Below are 20,441 nucleotides of genomic sequence, written 5' to 3'. Positions count from 1 at the left end.
ACCGATCCCCATAAATATATCTGAATGAAAGCTGTAGTATTAATTGATTTCACTTATTCAAGATCGTTTCTGACTTTTTGAAATTGGTAAATATTAATTATTAAATTTAATGAACGATTCAAATTATATCTAAAAAAAAAAACTAATGTACGCTTTAAATAGAAACATTATAAACTGCATTCTTTTTAGTGGAAAATAATTTATCTTATTAAAAATTTAACTTTAAAAGCTATTATTAAAGGATCAATTTGTAAAAAATGATCAATTTAAAATTGTATTAAATTCAAATCGATTTTACTTCATAGAGTTGCTTGATCCAAATAATTTTAATTTATAATTCAAAACTTATTATTGTAATATTGAATTATTAAAAAGTTAATTTTTAAGAGCTTTTAATTAAATTCAATTACTAAATTTTAAAAGTTTTTTACAGCTTATATACTCTGATTATTAAAACTAGTTGACTTATTAAATATAATGGTGGAATGGAAAGTTAATGATAATAGTAAATATCAGTTATTTTAAGATCATAGTTTAAGTTTACTGTTTATTGGTCTTTGAATTCACCTAATCTAAGCACTGAGATCTGACCAAAGCAGCAGTAGTTTTTTGGGTTTTTAATTGCACTTAATCCAAGTACTCCAGATCTGACTAAAGCAGCAGTGGTTGTTCATTGATCTTTGATTTCGCGCAATCTACGTACTGCAGATCTGACTGAAGCAGCAGTGGTTGTGGCAAAAACATAAGCACCTCCAGCAACCACTCGTTTACACCTTTTGCATGACCAAACACCAACAACAGCTCGCTTCATGGCTTCCTATAAGACAAACCATCATTTTTACTATTTTTGATAAAAAATTCTATTTTTTCTCAAATATTAAATGAGAATGCTTTTACCTTGCCACAGAAGGTGCAGGAGTATTTAGAGTGCTGGGTTATCTCCATCTTCTTCACCATCTTACGGAGGGATGCTCCATATCTGGTACCATATTTACCAGTAATACCTACTTTCTTGGTTCGCTTGGCCTGATAAATAAATTCATTTGTTAATAAATTATAATTTTCATTCAACTTTTATTCACTCTTTCAATGTAAAATTTAAATTGGTAAGAACTTTATTTTATTAGTAATTTTAATACTTTTGAGATATTAAATGTTAAACAATTTATTATATTAACTAAGGCAATTCACAAAAAAGCACTCCTATATATGATCACATCGTAACCCAGATAAACACATGCTGACTTCAAAAAGTAAAATTTGGTTTCGTTGATTGAAAAATAAAACACTCATAAACGAATCGATTAATAAAACTTTCGACTAAACATCGAAAATTTAACATAAAATTTTGAAGAATGAAATAACAATCGAGTATCATTAATTTACCATTTTTATAATTATCAGTCAACAGACGAAGTTGCGACTAGATAGAAAGTAAAACGTATTCCGAACAACGTGACGTATTTTTTTTCGCGGCACGCCACCTGTGGTAAAAAAAAAGTCAGCACTAGTTGCTGACAGCGGATTTAGCAAGTAAGAATTGAACTAAGACGTTGATTTTAAGGTATTAGTATTAATTATATGAACTAAATTATGAATTATTATAGCTACTCATCGTCCAAACAAGCTCGATTGTTAAAAAATCTAAATCAAAAATTTTAATTTAAAAATTCAAGTCTTAAGTTCCAAAAATTATGAAAAAAATCGTAAAAAAATAGTTTGTTCTTATGAAGATGAAAATATTGAGAAGCTTTTTCATTTAAAATTTTTTTTAATCCCCTCTCAATTTTTGATAAAAATTTATTTGTAATAGAAGTTTAAATTTTGAAACGAAACATTCGCCTGAAGTTGGCAGCACATAGCGTCTTGTATACAACGTCGTGTCCTTCCAAGTCCCAACAGCTCAGCTGCCGCCGGCGCAACTCAACTGTCGCATAGCGTTAGCTTTTGGCGCGCCGAACTCTATACATAAGCAATTTCTTCCTCGAAATTTAGCTTGCGGTTATAATCCATTATCTGTCGAACGGTTAGTCGTCGCTTGATTTCTCTGTGTTCAAGTAACTAAAGAAAACAATAACAATTTGACGATGGCTGACAAGGACGGTGGTGAGTATTATTACATACATCACAATCATTTCGGCTAGAGGTAAATAGCGACAAAACCATTGAGTTAGCGGCAAGTACACAGGGACATATATAGGTATATGTGTGTACTTGGCATTACCCCTTCTATCCCCGTTAGGCGATCGACTCGCTACTGATTCGCACGGAAGACGCGCGTTCTCTAGCTTTTGTTTTTCATAACAATTGGTATTCTTACTTGACCGCGCTTTTGCAGAGTGGCTTGTGTCCGACTTTTATCGAGACAGTGAATCGTTTCAAGTAAAGATTCATTCCATCTATACGTTGAGGGTAGAAAATTCGCGAAGCTACCCCTCATTGTTACGACATAACCTGGTGCTTCACCAATTGCCGGTCGCTGACTTTCATCGCGAACATTTTGTTTATCAGTCTTTTATTGCACTTGTTTTTACATTACCTATACGGAACTGAATATTTTTGAAATGGAACCAGTACGGAAAAATCCCGACCCTCGCCGGACAATCGATGGTCACTTAATTTTCATTACTAGTTCTATCATTTTTGGCCAAGTAATTAATTCAGTTTTTTGTGTATTATTGTTTTTATAAATAGAAGGATTTGACGAAGCTGTTGAAGAAAGAGTCATTAACGAGGAGTACAAAATATGGAAAAAGAATACTCCTTTTTTGTATGACCTCGTTATGACCCATGCCTTGGAATGGCCTTCGTTGACAGCTCAATGGTTGCCCGATGTCACCAAACCTGAAGGAAAAGATTACACTGTCCATCGTCTCATTCTTGGAACTCATACTTCTGATGAACAGAACCACTTGCTTATAGCTAGCGTCCAACTTCCCAATGAAGATGCTCAGTTTGATGCTTCTCATTACGATAGTGAAAAAGGTGAATTTGGCGGGTTTGGTTCAGTCAGTGGAAAGATAGAAATTGAGATTAAAATCAATCATGAAGGAGAAGTAAATAGAGCAAGGTTTATGCCACAAAATCCTTGTGTAATTGCTACCAAAACCCCATCTAGTGATGTTCTGGTATTTGACTATACAAAGCATCCAAGCAAACCTGATCCAAATGGCGAATGCCATCCAGATTTGAGGTATGTAACCGCATATTCAATTTGAATTTATTAAATTTAAAATATTTTTTTATTCATTTATTAATTTTACAGATTGAGAGGACACCAAAAAGAAGGTTATGGTTTATCATGGAATCCAAACTTGAATGGGTACCTCCTTAGTGCTTCTGATGATCATACTATTTGTCTGTGGGACATCAATGCAACTCCAAAGGAAAATCGAGTCATTGATGCAAAGACTATCTTTACTGGTCATACTGCCGTTGTGGAAGATGTTGCCTGGCATCTACTTCATGAATCCTTATTTGGCTCTGTCGCAGATGACCAGAAGTTGATGATTTGGGACACCAGGTAAATTATTACTTCCCAACTTTTTTAGAAATAGTTTTCATGCAAATAACTTCTACAAATCGAATTTTCAGGTGTAACAATACTAGTAAACCTAGCCACACAGTAGATGCTCATACAGCTGAAGTGAATTGTCTAAGTTTCAATCCATACTCAGAATTTATCTTAGCCACTGGTAGCGCTGATAAAACTGTGGCGTTATGGGACTTGAGAAATTTAAAATTGAAATTACATTCATTTGAATCTCATAAGGATGAAATATTCCAAGTTCAATGGTCCCCTCATAACGAAACTATTCTGGCTAGCAGTGGTACTGATAGGCGCCTGCATGTTTGGGATTTAAGCAAAATTGGAGAGGAACAACAACCCGAAGATGCCGAAGATGGTCCTCCTGAACTTTTGGTATGTACAATGTGCTTTACAACCCTAAGCTAAAAAGTAATTCTGACTGATGAAGTAATTTCTTTATTTGTAACTTTCTAGTTCATTCATGGTGGACACACTGCTAAAATCAGTGATTTCTCGTGGAATCCGAATGAACCATGGGTAATTTGTTCAGTATCTGAAGATAATATAATGCAGGTGTGGCAAATGGCTGAAAATATTTATAATGATGAAGAGCCAGAAACTACGACTGGTGAATTAGAAACTAACGCCCTGTAAGATGAATTAACTTACAAACTGTATTCCTTTTTTTTAAAATGAATTTTAATTACGTTGTTTTACTGCTAAAAAGATCTTTCTTCAAGAATTGAATCTTGACCGGGTAGATTGAGACTTTAATTATCTGATAACACATCATTGTATTCTTTGTCATTGTTAAGACCATTAAGACCGTTTTGAATAAGCACTTATATTTTTTGTAAATCTGACTGTCGATATTTTTTTAAAGTTTATCATTAAAAGTATTAAAAAATACGAAACGACTTGATACATTCTGCATTGGTTTAATGTTTATTAAGAACAAGATAATAGTTTTCCCAGCATTATTTTATTTAAAAAGCATTTTCACAGTATTATTATGAATATATAATCATTTTATTCATAATGTATAGCATATATATAATAACGTAGTACAATAGTAGTTAAAAGTGATTGATTCAGACGGACGTGATAGAAAGTTCTTTGTATATTTGAGCAAGCAACGAACCATTTTGATTTTCGCTGCTTTCATTTTCTGGTATGCTCAGTGATATCATATCTTCGCAATCGACGTTTGCCTCTCTGCAAATCAAAATAAAAAATTGGGTTTTGTAAATTAAAAATATCACAAAAAAAAATAGAAAGAAAAAAAACAAAGAAGATAGACGAGACAAAAAAAAGGTATATCACGTCATACTCTACCAGCTAAGAGAATAAAATCATTACCAACGTTTGCTCGATGTATGCGATCTATATCGTCTAGGCATGCAAAAAGAGAACAGAATAAAAATAATGAAAAATTGACCCTGGGCAGGATCGTAATCAGTCATAAATTATTGTCATAAGTAGTTGTTTTAGCCCTTTTTTTAAAAAATTAAAATAAATACATTAGCAAGTAAGGTTAATGATCGGTACCGCTTGATTGTAATAGGAGGCTTTTTGATCCCTTCGAGTACTTTTGATATTGGAATGGTAGCGTCTGGACGGAAAATCTAGAAAAAGAAATATAAGGAAGAAAAGTCGAAGAGACATGGCTGGACTCGGTTATATATGTTGTAACTCACGTTAACCGACGAATTTCTCAACTCACGAAGATCGATATTGCGAAACAAATCGTGAAGTATCAATTCCTCGATGCTGGGATACTTGGACTGATTGGGCTTGGGCGAGCGCTCGAAGATGAATCTCAAGCACTCGAGGACCTGGGGATACTTGTTGATGCTGGCGAGATTGTCGGGCGTGGGCTCGAAGGTGCAGAGCTCGTAGCCGGCGCTCATCTCGAAGAGCATGTGGCCGAAGCAGACCGTGTCGATGGACTCGGGCACGAGGAGGCTGCGGCCGCTGAGGAGCTTGCCCGCGACCACGGGGTGCACCCGGCTCGTGAAGCCCAGCAGGCTGTTCTCGAGGGCGGCGAGGCGCGCCACGCCCTGCTGCACGACGACGTTGCCCGAGTGCAGGTGCGACACCGTGGGAAAGTCGCGCTCCTTGAGGAAGACCAGGGCCTCGAGCACCTGCCTGCCCATGCGCTGTATCTGGGTGATGGGCAGGCCCTTGCCCCGGCTGCCGTACTTGTGCGACCAGTCCTCGTTCCAGCAGTTGCGCTCGATGCCGTAGATGATGTCCTTGAGGCTGCCCTGATTGATCGGCTGGACGAGGATCACGTAGTCCTGGCCGTCGTGCTGGACGAACTCGAGATCGAGCACCGGACAGATGTAGGGATGCTGGAGCGTGAGGAAGAGCCGGTTGAGCACGTCGCGGCTCGCGGGGCTTATCTGGATCGAGCAGTTGCGATTGATCGGGGCGAGGGTCAGCAGCCGGTCGGTCTTCAGCAGATTGTCGCGCACCGCGAACCAGTGCTTGTCCACCCGAGAACCTATGTGCACAGCCATGAATTAATTCTACATCGTATCGAGTTATAGTCATTTTTCGATAAATCTTGGAATGTTTTGAAGGTAACATTCGCGACTCGCTGCATATATAGGGTGTATAGAGTAGGTAGTGCATAATACATCGACTGGCTCTGCAGGAGCCATTGTGTCGCCTGGCTACATTGACAAATGCTACTTGTCGCTTGTAGCATATATCAATATGCGAGGCTTGTTCATACATCGGCGTCATAGTTGTGCAAGCTTTGTCACACCCTTTTCTTCTTGTCAATACGTCTCTCTTTCTCTCTGCAGGTGTACGTATTCGATGCGCGTCGATGTATAGGTAAAATAGCTTATAGTGCATCGACAGTATGTATGTGACACATGACGCGCGAGCTTATAATAGCTCGTCGCTCGAAGAAAGCTGGAAAATCTCTTATATGCGGGCATGTAGCTCACTGCATTATATGCAGTCGAGCTGCATATAGGGAGTATATAGGCTGGCATTTATATACGTACCGACGTTGTTGAGATGCTTGAGTAGACTGTAGCGCGGCGTTTCTCGAGTATAGATACGACAGATCGATAGGGCACGATCTCTCGATCGTCTCTCCATTTCCATGCACTCGCCGGCGCTGCTGCTCGCGGCCTCGCTCTCGGCCAAGCCGCACGACTCGCCCTGGTACAGGTGACCCGGCCCGACTCCGTTGCTCCCCGGCTGTTGACGGCCCCGACCGTCCAGCGCCATGTACTGGTGATTTTGACGATTGTCCTTCCTGCGCATCGCATCGTTCGTCAACCTCCATCGTTCAATTCGTTCGCATCGATCATTTCGAGTTGAAATTCGCGACTGCTCGTTGCTCCTTATCGCGCTAATTGCCCTGCTCGTGGATGCGTTTTGTACGAATTTCAAAGGTTTCACCCGATAAAAAATACTCGGGACAAAAAATTACGTTTTGGTACTACGTCGCCAGTGCGGTATAATATCGTGCTTGACTTAAAAGTCATATTTTCGTTCTACCAAGTTTTTCTCTAAAGCTGCAAATATTTTAATCGAACCGTAACGTATTTAGGAGCCATCACTGCCACGCGCCCACTCAAATAATATAAAATGTATAAATGTTGTTCATTCGTGTACTCACTTGGCCGCGTCGGGCTCTTTGTAGCCCTTGACGGCGTAAACCCTGTTGAACAGTATCTTGGCCAGGCTGTCGATTTTGCTCGTGATCTGATAGTATCCCTTGGACTCCTCCGCATCCTGCTGTTGAGCTTGGAGGGCCGTGGCAGCGGCCGAGCCGTTCCCGTAGATGGCCGTGCAGCCGGCGGCCGAGCCCGAGCCGGCCGACGCGTTGCCGATGCTGCAGACCGTCTCGTCGTCCTCGACGCTGGCGCTCTTGTTGTCCTTGCGCAGCAGCACCGAACGCACCGAGGCGAAGGCGTCCTGATTGCACTCGATCTCGATGGCGCTGTGGGCCCGGCGGTTGGCCAGGTTGGCGCGTCGCTTGCGCCGTGCCGTGGCCCCGGGCCTCGTCTGGCAGAAGCGGTCGTGGCCCGTCGACTCGGCCTCGCGCTGCAGCTCGGCCTCCTCGCGCCGCGCCTGGAAGTTCTGGTAGAACGTGAACATGACGACGACGACCTTTGCGCTGCTCTGGCCCTGTGATTTGCTACTCGACGATTCGCGCTTTACTCTCTGGTACTCGCGATCGATCGAATCGACGCCTCGAGGGTCTGTCCAGGCCTGGGACTGTTACGGGATGATGATATCGATGATGATCTGCGACGACGTCGACGTTGCATACTGATGAGGAGACTTCACTCCTGGCAGACTAACTGCAACATTACAGAAATTCTGAATCGCGCGATGTCTTAATTTTATGGATGTATTCGAGAGAACGGAGCAACAATTGGTGCGTTGGCAATGTACCACGAGTGACTTGCCAAGGAATCATCGAAATGTGCACATGATATTAGAAAGCTTGAAAAAGTTTTTATCAAAAGCTGACTTTGCATCGTATACCTTGGCATCGTTTAATCAAAGGACAAAAATAATAATGATAACACGTGTGCAAGTATTTACGTTAATTCCAGGTGCGTAATTGACAAAGATTTTTTTTACTTCCAATCCAACGTACGGTTCAAGCTTTACAGTACTACGCGAGCCGCGTTCAAGTTTTTTTACACGCGTCGTCACAAGCGACGTAAATAATACGCTCAGCGTTCGAATATTACAATAGCTCCACTCATTCTCATACACAATGCTTTTATTCTTATTATGCTCATATATCTGTATTAAGAATTTTATTGGTTTTCTTTGTAGTCGCTAGAAACTCTCTCGCACAATGAATCAGAACAAGAGAAGAAGAGAAAGAGAGATGCAATGACACGTAGTATATAAAAGAGCTTGCAAGCTCCGCATATATTAAAATATGAAGCCCATACATCGATTCGATTTTTTGCCCATGGTCGTTTATAAAATTTGCCTCTTCGAAAAGCTATATCCACTGTACGCTTCGATGAAATATATGTTTATTATTCTTATCAAAGAAAAGATCTACTTTATCGTGACTAGAGTGTAAAAAAGAAACTACTGGTTGCACTTTTCTCGAGAGAATACTCCTCTTTATTTTCTCGTTCATGATCTGTACGCCAGAGCCAAGGATGCATTCGAGCCTCTAAACGAGTTTATTCATTTTTTTATTTACTTTTGAAAGAATTGACTTTATATAAATTGCGTTTTACAAACTACACGTGTACCATTAATCCAGTGTGTCATTTGGCCATTTGCGTGATATGGACGAAGATTGGCACAATCGGCTAGTTTAGAAAAACATAAATTTGGATGCCAATGATAATGGAGTCAGAATCGATCGCCACCCTCAAGTTCAAACGCAGTGTCGAATACTATAAAAAAAAGCCGAGCTATAGCCAATCCATTAAGTATGTCTACCTGTACATAATTGGCCAATCGATCGCGCATACTGGTACGTAATAGGCCGCACAGTTTGTGTGTATACACGCGACTGCACTCGGCTAAATGATATGTATACGTGCCGAAGGCATTAAGATATTCGTTCGTTTCGCGAAGGCGACGAAAGCTTCATTATTTACGGCCAAAGGGGCGGCTAATTTATGATCGCGCGACGAATGCTCGTGTCTGCCTTTTTCAAATATTCGTAGATTGTATATGAACTCTAAGCAAAGATTTTTTTCTCTCTCCTTTTTCGCTATGAAAAAAGAGAACAAACATGGTTGAGGAGCTTTTCTGCAAGAAAAACTCGAAAAAAGTTGGGCCTCCTTTTCTTGGACTACTCCGCAGTCATAAAATATTCAAAGCTCCGGCAAACAGACGAGCATGTATAAAAGCTTGAACTTATCGCAGCGAAAAACTCTGTAATTGAGTATGAACTCCGAGTTTTCATATTTTTCTGACCTTTCTTGCATTGAGAAACGTCTCTTTCCGTTTACTTTTTTTTCATCGAAGTTCAAGTTTTTTCGGAAATTTTTTTTAGATTCAAGTAAACAAAAATGATCGAAATTCAATTCACATATGAGAAAAAAGTTTTAGTTTGGAAAATAACCATGTATTTATAGATCCTCGTTTTACAAATCATAAATTTTAAATAATTTCATAAAATCAGTAATTTGCGGAAGTTTTAGAATATTTTTTTGAACAAAAAATATGAATAATCATGAGCATTGTTTTTAGCTGGAATAGTAAATTATATTTTCTCAAAGTCGTCGTGAATATTATTTCCTTTTCTTACGAAAGTCGTCGTGAGAGTCAAACAAAATAATCGGATAATTGAAATAAGCAGATTACCTTTTGTACACCGAAGTCGAGGGAAAGCGAGGGAAAAAGCAAAATCTTTGTCTGTCCAACAAAGCATCGGAGGGTAGAAGTTTTGTTATCTTTCGCTCTTATTTAAACGACATACGATTCAACGAGAAAAGACGCATCACGATTGATTCTAGATTACCTTTTTTTCATTTCTTGTTAAGCATTTATGTTACTTTTGGTATTCAAGTTTTTTCACAATGATGTAAAAAAGTCATTTTTCACTCGTTGAATAATACCGTTTGTTTTTTTTTTGCGAAAGCTTTTAAATACTCCACTAGAAAAACATTGGAAATAAGTTATTGGAAGTGCGGTCACAAAGTAAGACCTCCAGCAAAAAGTGTACGTGCGTATTTGACAACGTTACAAGAAAATAACGTGCTCCAGGCCAGTAGTCTCGCAAACATAAATACTTCAACGCGGGTCGCGATATCGAACGTGACACTGCTGTACACTGCTTATTGTACACAATGTGTGCGCGAGAGAAAGAAAGAACGAGAAAAAGAGAGAGAGAGAGCCGCAATAGAATCACAGCGCAACAAACTAATTTTCTATCAAGCGCAGTCTGTAACCCCCTTTTCTTTTTTGCATACACCCGATCCCGCCGAGGCGCCCGCAACCGTAGCAATATTTTCACGTATGCGCGAGCAAGCTAGCTATGCAAATGTGGTCTGTACCTGCTCGCAGCAAGGCGGAAAGCTCTCGGTGTTTGCCGGAACTCGCTGCCTATTATTGCGATGGTCAACGTGGAGTTGCTCGAGGGACAAGGACTCGTGGGCTCATCGATGCGTTACACGCTGCTATGCGTTGTCGGTCGCGCGCGCCCACCAGTGTCAATGCGCCAGCAGCAGCAGCAGCAGCCCGTCTGGCCGCCGACGAACGAAAGCAAAAAAATAAAATAAAACGCTGGGCCGCCTCTGCGTGCCAACGCGTTTCTAGGTAAACTACTCCGCGAACTGCTGCGCGCCGCCTCGAGGTGCTTGCACTTAGCCGAGCTTTCGAGCTTTCGACGGCGCTTGCGCGCGACCCCCCCGCGCGCACTACTTGTGTGTACCTTATAAGCCTACCCTCACTGCCACGGCCTGTGGCCTGCTGCACTCGACGCGCTCGTTCTACCTATACCTATATGTTCGAGTCAACCCCCCCGATCTGAATACTGCAGGTGTACGTATAGGCTTTCGAGCGTCTAGCGCACACGGTATTATCCATCGCAGCGGCCCACAGAGCTCGTTATATCCTAGCGCAATTTGCTTTATATTTATAAGGAGGCTTTATATACTGTAACGATATGTGCGCGCATATAGGCTGCTTGCGGCGAGGGGCGGCACGTGCGATGCTCGATAAGCACGTGGCCTAATGAACTTGCCTCTTCGCCATATTACTATTGTTATAATACTGCAGTTTTCTTTGTGCACTTTTCACGTAAACTATAGGTATATGGTGGAGTAAGCGATGCACGAATGCTAATTATTCCTGCAAGTAAGTTAAGCTATTATAAGTAGTTTGACGACTTTGACCCCATTGACCAATCGACTCTCAAGTATTTTTTATTCAGAAGAAAAAAATTTTCTGCTTCTATAATAATTGCTTTGATGTTCTCAGCAATGATTGCTCGTCGATGGAGAATCATATTCGTTTCATTCGGCTGCAATGAGTGGATAATTTTTTTTTATTTACATTTTTTGATATCTGATTTGAAAAATAACTTGGAAAAAATTACTATGTTTAATAATGACCGAGGGATATACGCTCAAATCATGTTCTTATAATAAATTTTAATATGTAACAAAGTAATATTTAACATGTACCGCAATAAGATCAGATTTTCAATTACTCCACTCATAAAATCATCAAAAAATATTTCATAATCAATAAATCGAATCTAATAAATAAAAATAAAAATCTGAAGTAAAAGTAAAAATGTAGATTCAATTTCAAATTGCTCGGTATGTGACGACACATGACGATAATACCAACTGAATGAATCTTCCAAGCGCAGGCGTGCCACCACGCTCCTTTCACGTGTGTAACCTTTTCTCTCTCGATACCCGTACCCTGTTGCGATGGCACCTAAAAAAGGTAGAAAATAGTTCATTTAATTAGCATAAAAATTATTTTTGATTGCGTAAAGTGATGTTCGCAACTTATTATGTTATCCATAATACTTTTGATATCGATTCTTCCCTCATTTAGTAATCTGCAACGTTATTATAAGTATAGATGGACAGCCGCATGACAATGCGGCATCCCGAACTCGTGTAGCATTATTATGAAAAATTTCAACCATTAAATCACACGGTAGAATTTTATGGAATTTTCAGTAGTAAATGCGATATTGTTTAGAAATTTTGTTTTTAACCATAGTGCATTTCGAACAATGAGTAACTTAAAATTAGTGCATAAGTAATCAATCTAACCTCAATTTTCGAACGAATTTGTCATATGCAATAAATCTAATGATAATTTAATTATGTTGCAGCAGCAGGAAAGGAAAAAAAGACGGCACCAGCCCCAGAGGCTGCCAAAAAAGTCCAGGCCACAACAGCTAAGCCTGCGACTAAGCCAGCCGCCAAGCCTGCTGCCAAAACACCGGCAAAGGCTGCAGCTAAAGCCGCCAAGCCAGCAGCAAAGGCTGCAGCCAAAAATGCAGCCAAAGCTGCAAAATCATCGGCTAAGCCTGCAGCTAAGCCTGTGGCTAAGGTCGCTGGTAAACCAGCCAGCAAGGTAGCGGTCAAGAAAACCTCTGCTGTTAAGAAGGCTGGAGCTAGTCTTGAAAAGGCTCTGAAAACCCAGAAGAAGGTAAATACATAAGAAATAGAAATAATTCTGTTATATTTGTAGATATATTTAATTTAAATGATGAGTCAATTGTGTGGGAATCTCTTTGAATACCATGAAAAGTCATTTTAACACATTACTGACAAATTATTATAGAAACAAAACATTTTGAATGCTTTGCAGACAAAAATTTTAAATCACTCTTTAAATTTTAGGTAATCAAGGGTGTCAATGGTACTCGAGTCCGCAAAATCAGGACAAACATCCACTTCCATCGGCCAAAGACCTTCAGGCCACAGAGAAACCCCAAGTACCCCCGTAAGAGCGTGCCGAAAAGGAGCCGGTATGTTTTACTCAATATTTTAGCATTTTCATATTTATTATAAAATGATGAATTGTATGGGAATCTCTTTGAAATTTAAATTGAAAACATTTATTATCATATACTGATATAGGCTTATTAATATAACTTATGTTTAAATAACAAAATTTTATGCAACAACTAATGACGGATTGTTTATTTCAGCATGGATGCCTCAAACATCATTAAATACCCTTTGACTACCGAATCTTCCATGAAGAAAATTGAAGATAACAACACTTTGGTCTTCATTGTACATACACAGGCAAATAAAAATCACATTAAGGCTTCTGTGAAGAAACTGTATGATGTTGATGTCGTTCGTGTAAACACCCTCAACAGGCCTGATGGCAAAAAGAAGGCCTATGTTAGGCTAAGCAGAGATTATGATGCTCTTGATGTAGCTAACAAAATAGGAATCATATAAATGATTTTTATAATAATAAAGTTTATTATTTCAGAAAATTAAAATATTGGGTTTTTACTTCATCCTATAATTTCTTTCTAAATTAACACAATAACATTTTAGTTGATATTGAAGAGAGCATAGATGAGAAATCTATGCTATTTTCAAACTAGTGAAATTTTAATGCCCTAAAAAGCTTATTAGTTTTTAGAAATCAAAAGTGTTATTGTATTCTTGTATCATTTTAATTTATAACTTTATGAATTTTGTCATTTGACTAGCATGATATCCAGACTTACTTTTACTGCAGCGCAATTGAAAACTTTTTAAAGATTTTACTATTTAAAAAAAAACAAGCTATCCCAAGTCAAATATAAGTAATGATTGATTGAAAATTAATAATACTACATGTATTTGTACGTAGTCCCTACTGTGGTAAAGGCGCAGGTGTGCTGTGTGAGAAATGAAAATTGAAAAACATTAAAAATAAAAATTATGAGCGACAATACCTGACACATGCGCAAATTCGGAAGGTTTTACAGTTTCTGTCTGCTGTAAAGTAATGTTTGTACATACATACACTAGAATTAAAACGAACGGTTCTCAACGTAAACAGAGTGAGCTAGGGGCTCTGCTTGATTGGGCTAACCTGTAACTGTTGTTATTATTTCCGATATATGCGGTCCTTATTACGCTGTGTTTACATTTTCTGCTAGGAACCGAATCGTTTTACTTCTAGCGTATAGCATAAATTATTCTATCAACAGTAGACACTTCCATATGCGTAAATCAACCGTGATTGTGCATTCGTACACAAAACGAGACATTCAATTTTCATTTGTTTACTTAAATTGATGTCATTTCGTCAGTTAAAGTGAAAATATTACGACAATGACAATATTATCTTCAGTAATGTACTTACTGCATAGCAAGCAAGTCCACAATCACTAGAACTGAAAGATTAATGATTTCTTCACTAAAATGGTAATTGATCATTGCATTTGGAACATCAACTGTTGAACTTTTTGTACAGTTAAAAATGGATTCGGACCCTTCGAGTTTTAATGATAGGTAAGAGAATAGTATTCCTTTCAATTTATTGTTAGTTCAGATTATAGTTTAAGGTTACTATAAGAAAATAATAAATCTTTAATTTAAGTATTTATGCAAACCAAAGTTTTGATTTAACTTAAAATAAAAACTATTCAATCTTGGTTAAATTATATGATATACTAGGGATAAATGCATTTAAATTGTTTAATATTGATTTCAAAAACAACTGGTGGTTCTTTAACAAGTGATTGTAAGAATTAGTAATATAATTTATATGCATTGGATATTGACAAAAATTTCTATCTTTTTAATTTAATCTTAAACTTTCATTTCAGTTTAAAAATGAAAGTAGAGGTATATATGAATGAAGGAAACTATGCAGTTGAAAATATTGAAATACCATTTTTTGAAATGACTGATGTAAGTCAAAGAATGTTTTCTAGATTTTTATTCATGATTTTACCTCTTGATAATTTTTTAATTTTGTGTTATTTATCATGTTGTAGAATTATTACATGGACTCATATCCTTATGTTAAAGAAGAAGTCGATTTGGATTCACAATTTGATGATAATGAAATGTACTTAAATGAACAACCTCAAATCGAAATAGAATCTTGCTACATTAAAGATGATTATGAAGAGGATTACACTGAGGATGACGATGAAGATGATATTAATATTGATGATTTTTTTGAATCATGTAGCGATGAAGATTCAAAAACTGTTAGTCAATTAAAAGATATATGTAAAAGTAATAATATATTTACAAACAGTATTGAAACAAATAATCAAGAAATAAGGTTTAAAAAGCAGAAAAAAAAATCATTTGAATGTGATTATTGTAAAAAAACTTACAATACAAAAAATCAGATTAAATTACACATTTCTATGTGTCATCGACCAAAAAGATTTTTATGTGGATCATGTGGAAGAGGTTTCCTTTCAAAAAGATCATTAGAAACTCATGATAATAATGAACATCTTAAAATTAAGCCATATAAGTGTACAGGGTGTGAAATGAAATTTGCATGTCCTCTCTACCTTCGGAGGCATTTTAGAATCGTTCACGAAAATTATAAAAAGTATAAGTGTCCTGAATGTAACTGTAGATTCATTTCAATTACAAAATTGCAAATACACTTTGATGGACTTCACAGAGGCGTGCGAAATTATGTATGTGAAACATGTGATAAAAGTTTCACTTACAAGAATGATCTCAGAAAGCATGTTGATGCTGTTCATAAGAAGCTCAAACCGTTTGAATGTGATAAATGTTTTAGAAAATTTGCCCAGAAAGTTCATTTAAAAAAACATTATGGTTATGCTCATGAGGGTAGTCATTTACTTGCATGTGAAAATTGTGAAGAGAAATTTCCATATGCAAGTCAACTGAGAAAGCATGTTGATTCTATTCACAAGAATATTAAAATGTTCCAATGTGAATACTGTAATTATTTGTGTAGATATAAGCCTCATTTGGATATTCATGTCAAGAATGTTCATCTGAAAATTAAAGAATTTTTGTGTGAAGTCTGTGATAAGACTTTTGCGTGTAAAAGTAGTCTAAACAAGCATAAAGCTAGTTTGCATTTGAAAAATAAACCATATAGATGTGATGAATGTAACAAAGGATTTGGAGTCAAAAGTACTTTGAATAATCATTTAAGAAACGTGCACAACCGCGCAAAGAATGCGTACAATTGTAGAAGTTGCAACGCTAAATTTAAAGAAAAAAGTCAGCTAGATGAACATTTCTTTAATATTCATGTTAATCGATAGTACGCGTTGAATTATAATTAGGGATGTGTGGGTACCCGACGTTTTTATCCGGCCCTTCGGACTCGAGTCGAGCTCGGGGTGCCCGAATTTTTTGGCTTATTCAAGACAAGAGGTTGATTAGAATTAAATTCAACTCACTTTGAAGCAATTTTTTCAGCATTTCAATAGCCGAAAATTGCGAATGATGCTTTGGGCATAATTGTCACGCAAAGTTGGATTTTTTGGGCACCCGCACACCCCTAGTTTGAACATTATTTTAATGTAGCGTCGAATTATTACGATTAAATTGTAAAAAGACTAAAAAACTAATATGAGCGACGCCAGTGATTTGTTCAATGACAATAATTTAGTTTAATAATCCTAGTTAATTATCGTTGAGCGTCAATGCAAATGTTAAAGTTCTATTTAGGGTATGACTATAAAGACTATTTTTTCGTGCGACACACCATCATTTCTGTGTATTATAAATATCTGTTGAATTAAAATTTTTATAAACAAAGAAATAAAAAGATGAAGTTTTCATTTAAGCCTCAGACTCGTTTAAAGCGAATGTCGCCAAAGCTGAAGCACATCTCAAGAAGAATAATACGATACACCGGAGCGATTGTGTGTGTAAAATGCTATACTGATTAATTGCCATCAGACGTCGCGCGACAATATCAATACGCGCGTCCAAAGGTATAACAACATAAATCAAGCGTTCGCGATGCTAAGTACAGCGCAAGAAACATCGAAAACGTCCTACTCTCGGAGCCTTGTGTGCGCGCGCGTGTGCGTCGATTACTCAAAGAGAAAAGCGAAAATATGCTTTATGGGTGGCGTACGTATACGCGAGCAGCAGCAGCCTCGGCTATGCGCTTCGATGATGGGACCGCACACTGATATACACGCGCGCGCCATGTATCATCATCGTCAAACGGGGCCCAGGATATATAGAAAGGCACACATCTTGTCGTCGATGATATACGAGCTCCTGTCGCGGCAGCAGTTCTACCTATATATAGCAAAACATCGACGAGAGATTCCTCGTATACCAATAATACATATTATAGTTATATGGCAATCGCGATCCCAACTTTGAGCGCGTAGTCTCGATCGTGCAGTTTTGCGATTCAACAAATGATTCGCTCATTTTTCTTCTTTGCCGTAATTTATTTTATTTTTTTTCCTTTTGCGAAATTATACGTAGCCGCGTGCGTACGTAGCTCTGGGCATGAATATATTTATTCATAATTCGCAACACGGGCACATCTTCGCGTAATTCGATAATCGCGATCGAAATCGCGCGGTAATACCGGTCGCGCTCTAATCGACGCCTCAGAAGTTTGCCGATAGAGAGCAAAAAATAAAGACAAAAAAAAATTAATTATATCCGGCCCACGACACGTAATTCGAATCGGAACCTCTTAATCATTTTTTTCGCTCTGCGATACCGAACAACATGGGGCAAAGCTTAAAATGTTAATTAGCGGCGTAAGAGCGACGCATGTCTCTACGAATGTATGTTGCCATGTATATTTTATACGTTTGCTCCGTGTAAATCATCAGTCAAAACACCTACGAGCGGTTGGCATTGGTCGTCGCTGCGACGACGACTACGACGAGATATATTTACAGATTTTCTCTTCGCTGAATCAATTTTTCACTCGACGCTCGCTCAAGGAGCCCAAGTCTCGATTCATCAAAATAATTTAACAAAAATCAACTTTGGACGTAACGAGCCGTTATTAATAGCTCATCATTAATACGCGCGCACGCATATTTGTACATGTGTAGCGAATGTATATTATCGGTATTAAAGCAAACAGCGATCGGTATCGTTTTTTTTACAATTGTGACGAAACTTTTATGCAAGTACTGCCTCGCGCGCGATTTAAACGCTGCATTACCGAGTGATAACTTTTAATGTAAATATTTCGCGTTTCTGCTATGCAAAGGATTCGAAGAAATGGGTGAAGAAAAGGCCAAGGAGGATGTAGAGCGAGACTCCTTATAGCTCGAGACAGAACGAAGAAAAGGAAGATGTAGAAAAAAAAAAAAAGAAAAAACTGGCACAACTGGCCGAACGCAGCAAGAGAAATGAGGATGCACGATGAAGGATATATACAAGTCCTATATAAATACATAAAACCTTTTGACGTGTATGTGATGGACGCCACCGAGACGCGACGGCCCCGCGATTATTATAGGTGTATACATACCTGCGTTTTGTGTGTATAGGTGCACGCGTGTATTTGTGGCTGTGCTGCGCATATGTATATAGACAGAACGACGCGTCGACGTAGGGGTCCTGCGTACATACGTATACAGGCATATTATACGCATACACGAAACCACACATGACGCGTAAACGGCGGGGGCGTCCCGCTAAGCAGTCAAGACGTCGTACATGTAACGCACAGGCGCACATGTATTATGCATCAACACCCAAAACTCATCGTTATATTATTCCGGCCGCTCACTACTGCAGAGCAGATAAAGAAAGGCCCATGAGCGAGGCTAAACAAACATTATTAAAATGATAATAGCTGCGCCTCGAGAATGAGCGTAATATTCTAGAGGAGGATTGATATACGGCTGTGTTGCTACCATAATGTCTCGAGAGTGATGAATTTTGGCTAATTTTTCAATTTTCGAATAATCGCAGCTCTTCGTTCTAAAGGACGAGCGCATCACGTAAGTAATCAATTTCAATAGATATCCATCGTCGCGTCTACACCAAAGTTATGTTTTATTTTTACATCCGACATAGCTCCGTCTTAGCTTGTAACGATTGGTTATCTTGATCGGACATAGGGCGGATTTCCTCGATTTTCACCAATATTTTCCGATTCCTTTGAGTCTGTTATGGAGTTTTGGTTTGCCTGGAAAGCCATTATCAAACGCAGACAAATTCACATCATTGTAACCATGTAAAATTAATTTTTTTCAGAAGCTATACAACTTTTTTGTGCATTACAATTTTGTTTTTCGTTCAGATCGCGCATAGCATCACAACGTTCGACTGGTCCCATGTACACGTTAAATGCACATAAAAGATGCGTAGTTCCCAAAAGGTCACTTTGAACCTCATCAATTTTAAATAATATTATTTTTACCTAAAACAGTACAGTCTTTGTGTTTCGAAAATCAGTAGCAAACTGAAACTGCTAAAGCAAAGTAATCAACAGCTTAGCTCGCTAGGTAATAAACAGAAAAGAAAACTATTTTTAAACCCCATAAACGTACCCCTGTAGCGCGAATCTACATCACCGCAAGAGACAACGATATTTTCGGTCAGCTTATGCCCTATTGTCGATCGTACGTACCCTGGCGCATGCGATGCGCAATAAAGAATACGCATTTCAAAGAATTCGATGCTCTTATAATGTATGTGTACATAGGCAAGTCGTAAGTTTGAAAAATGCTAGAGCACATGACTGCTGCGCCAACAACAACATCTCTATAGGTAGTAGGACGAGGACCGTCGCCGAGTCCAAGTCGACGGGGACCGCCTCGAGCTGAGATTGTAGCCATTATTCATTATTATACAGCCCCGCTATGGCGAGCTTTTTGTTACATACTTATACGCTTTGTAGCTGACCTGTATGTATTGATCTCGTCTTATACGCTCAACATATGGAGGAGCACGCGCACGCCTTGTTTAAAACTCATTTTTAACGAATTTTTGCGTTAGTAGCCACCTAAAGCGCCTAAATGTATATTTTGTACGCTAGGGGATGATTTCAATTATGTGTTGTCGTAATATTGACGCCGCGAGAGATGATGCATCACTGGCGGCCCCACTGCGCCAAAGATTCTACATGTGTTGCAAAGCTTTAGCTACTCTGATCTGATTTTCCTTCTCCGATTTTCACCGAGGTGCTGAAAAAAGAGCGAGTATTTGCACGCAGTCGTACTGTTTGAATGGAAATGAACGAAAGGGTCAGTTTACATATTGCGTTTTTAATTATAATTTGGTTAACATTCTATTTTCTTATTAATCGTCTTTGCTTTTGTTAAATATTTTTTTTTTTTATAATGCGGAGTTTTGAATCAATTCTAGTTGGTGAGATTTCCGAGAGATGGCGTCGCAAGCTATATAGAAGTGACAAAATAGAATTCATATATTTGTACTTTAAACTCCACTGTAGTCCTGATTATACGTCAAGAGATTGAAAGTAAGGTACTTTATTAATATTAATTTTTATTAATAAT

The 20,441-nt window shown here is 38.3% G+C and overlaps 5 protein-coding genes across 12 annotated transcripts; 3 read left to right on the top strand and 2 right to left on the bottom strand.

The window, feature by feature from the left end:
- Positions 1-519: 519 nt before the first annotated feature.
- LOC106650169 (60S ribosomal protein L37a-like) lies at positions 520-1,690 on the bottom strand. Its single transcript, XM_014368043.2, has 3 exons — positions 1,387-1,690; positions 898-1,026; positions 520-817 (listed from the first exon to the last, which is right to left on the bottom strand). Exons 1-3 carry the CDS (start codon positions 1,387-1,389, stop codon positions 671-673), a joined length of 279 nt encoding a protein of 92 aa, XP_014223529.1. The 5' UTR covers positions 1,390-1,690; the 3' UTR covers positions 520-670.
- A 244-nt stretch (positions 1,691-1,934) lies between these two features.
- LOC106650180 (histone-binding protein RBBP4) lies at positions 1,935-4,438 on the top strand. Of its 4 annotated transcripts, none has more exons than XM_014368070.2 (5): positions 1,935-2,106; positions 2,698-3,193; positions 3,266-3,523; positions 3,595-3,922; positions 4,004-4,438. In XM_014368070.2, the coding sequence occupies exons 1-5, from the start codon at positions 2,088-2,090 to the stop codon at positions 4,181-4,183; spliced, it is 1,281 nt and encodes a 426-aa protein (XP_014223556.1). In that variant the 5' UTR covers positions 1,935-2,087; the 3' UTR covers positions 4,184-4,438. The 4 variants fall into 4 exon arrangements, with proteins under 4 accessions (XP_014223556.1, XP_014223555.1, XP_014223554.1 ...); XM_014368069.2 differs by having other exon boundaries at positions 2,695-3,193; XM_014368068.2 differs by lacking the exon at positions 1,935-2,106 and adding an exon at positions 2,232-2,610.
- A 55-nt stretch (positions 4,439-4,493) lies between these two features.
- On the bottom strand, positions 4,494-10,828 carry LOC106650178 (slowpoke-binding protein). 5 transcript variants are annotated; one of them, XM_014368066.2, is made up of 7 exons: positions 10,543-10,828; positions 7,173-7,860; positions 6,550-6,806; positions 5,227-6,035; positions 5,078-5,154; positions 4,889-4,921; positions 4,654-4,744 (listed from the first exon to the last, which is right to left on the bottom strand). In XM_014368066.2, coding segments are annotated over exons 2-7 (1,659 nt in total). In that variant the 5' UTR covers positions 7,655-7,860; positions 10,543-10,828; the 3' UTR covers positions 4,654-4,743. The 5 variants fall into 5 exon arrangements, with proteins under 5 accessions (XP_014223546.1, XP_014223548.1, XP_014223547.1 ...); XM_014368060.2 differs by lacking the exon at positions 4,889-4,921 and having other exon boundaries at positions 4,494-4,744; XM_014368062.2 differs by lacking the exons at positions 4,889-4,921; positions 10,543-10,828 and adding an exon at positions 9,851-10,263 and having other exon boundaries at positions 4,494-4,744.
- A 1,027-nt stretch (positions 10,829-11,855) lies between these two features.
- Positions 11,856-13,475, top strand: LOC106650036 (60S ribosomal protein L23a-like). Its single transcript, XM_014367815.2, has 4 exons — positions 11,856-11,944; positions 12,345-12,664; positions 12,859-12,986; positions 13,170-13,475. The coding sequence occupies exons 1-4, from the start codon at positions 11,929-11,931 to the stop codon at positions 13,429-13,431; spliced, it is 726 nt and encodes a 241-aa protein (XP_014223301.1). The 5' UTR covers positions 11,856-11,928; the 3' UTR covers positions 13,432-13,475.
- A 613-nt stretch (positions 13,476-14,088) lies between these two features.
- On the top strand, positions 14,089-16,740 carry LOC106650050 (zinc finger protein 660-like). Its single transcript, XM_014367831.2, has 3 exons — positions 14,089-14,481; positions 14,799-14,883; positions 14,970-16,740. The coding sequence occupies exons 1-3, from the start codon at positions 14,450-14,452 to the stop codon at positions 16,242-16,244; spliced, it is 1,392 nt and encodes a 463-aa protein (XP_014223317.1). The 5' UTR covers positions 14,089-14,449; the 3' UTR covers positions 16,245-16,740.
- The last annotated feature ends 3,701 nt before the right edge of the window (positions 16,741-20,441 follow it).

This window comes from Trichogramma pretiosum, unplaced genomic scaffold (genome assembly GCF_000599845.2).
Source record: "Trichogramma pretiosum strain Unisexual culture from Peru unplaced genomic scaffold, Tpre_2.0 scaffold48, whole genome shotgun sequence".
NCBI lineage: Eukaryota > Metazoa > Arthropoda > Insecta > Hymenoptera > Trichogrammatidae > Trichogramma > Trichogramma pretiosum.
This window is presented reverse-complemented; position numbering and strand designations above follow the sequence as displayed.

Bases quoted from the DNA above. Each gene is read 5' to 3' on its own strand.
- LOC106650169 (XM_014368043.2), bottom strand. The intron at 818-897 runs GTAAAAGCATTC...TTTGTCTTATAG, and splicing joins CCTGCACCTTCTGTGGCAAG to GAAGCCATGAAGCGAGCTGT.
- LOC106650180 (XM_023458312.1), top strand. From the start codon at position 2,565: ATGGAACCAGTACGGAAAAATCCCGACCCTCGCCGGACAATCGATG. The intron at 3,194-3,265 runs GTATGTAACCGC...TTAATTTTACAG, and splicing joins GAATGCCATCCAGATTTGAG to ATTGAGAGGACACCAAAAAG. The intron at 3,524-3,594 runs GTAAATTATTAC...TCGAATTTTCAG, and splicing joins TTGATGATTTGGGACACCAG to GTGTAACAATACTAGTAAAC.
- LOC106650178 (XM_014368060.2), bottom strand. From the start codon at position 7,654: ATGTTCACGTTCTACCAGAACTTCCAGGCGCGGCGCGAGGAGGCCGAG. The intron at 5,155-5,226 runs GTGAGTTACAAC...TTCTTTTTCTAG, and splicing joins TGAGAAATTCGTCGGTTAAC to ATTTTCCGTCCAGACGCTAC. The intron at 4,745-5,077 runs GTACCGATCATT...TTTGATTTGCAG, and splicing joins CCTCCTATTACAATCAAGCG to AGAGGCAAACGTCGATTGCG.
- LOC106650036 (XM_014367815.2), top strand. The intron at 12,665-12,858 runs GTAAATACATAA...TTTAAATTTTAG, and splicing joins CTCTGAAAACCCAGAAGAAG to GTAATCAAGGGTGTCAATGG. The intron at 12,987-13,169 runs GTATGTTTTACT...TGTTTATTTCAG, and splicing joins AGCGTGCCGAAAAGGAGCCG to CATGGATGCCTCAAACATCA.
- LOC106650050 (XM_014367831.2), top strand. From the start codon at position 14,450: ATGGATTCGGACCCTTCGAGTTTTAATGATAG. The intron at 14,482-14,798 runs GTAAGAGAATAG...CTTTCATTTCAG, and splicing joins CCTTCGAGTTTTAATGATAG to TTTAAAAATGAAAGTAGAGG. The intron at 14,884-14,969 runs GTAAGTCAAAGA...ATCATGTTGTAG, and splicing joins CATTTTTTGAAATGACTGAT to AATTATTACATGGACTCATA.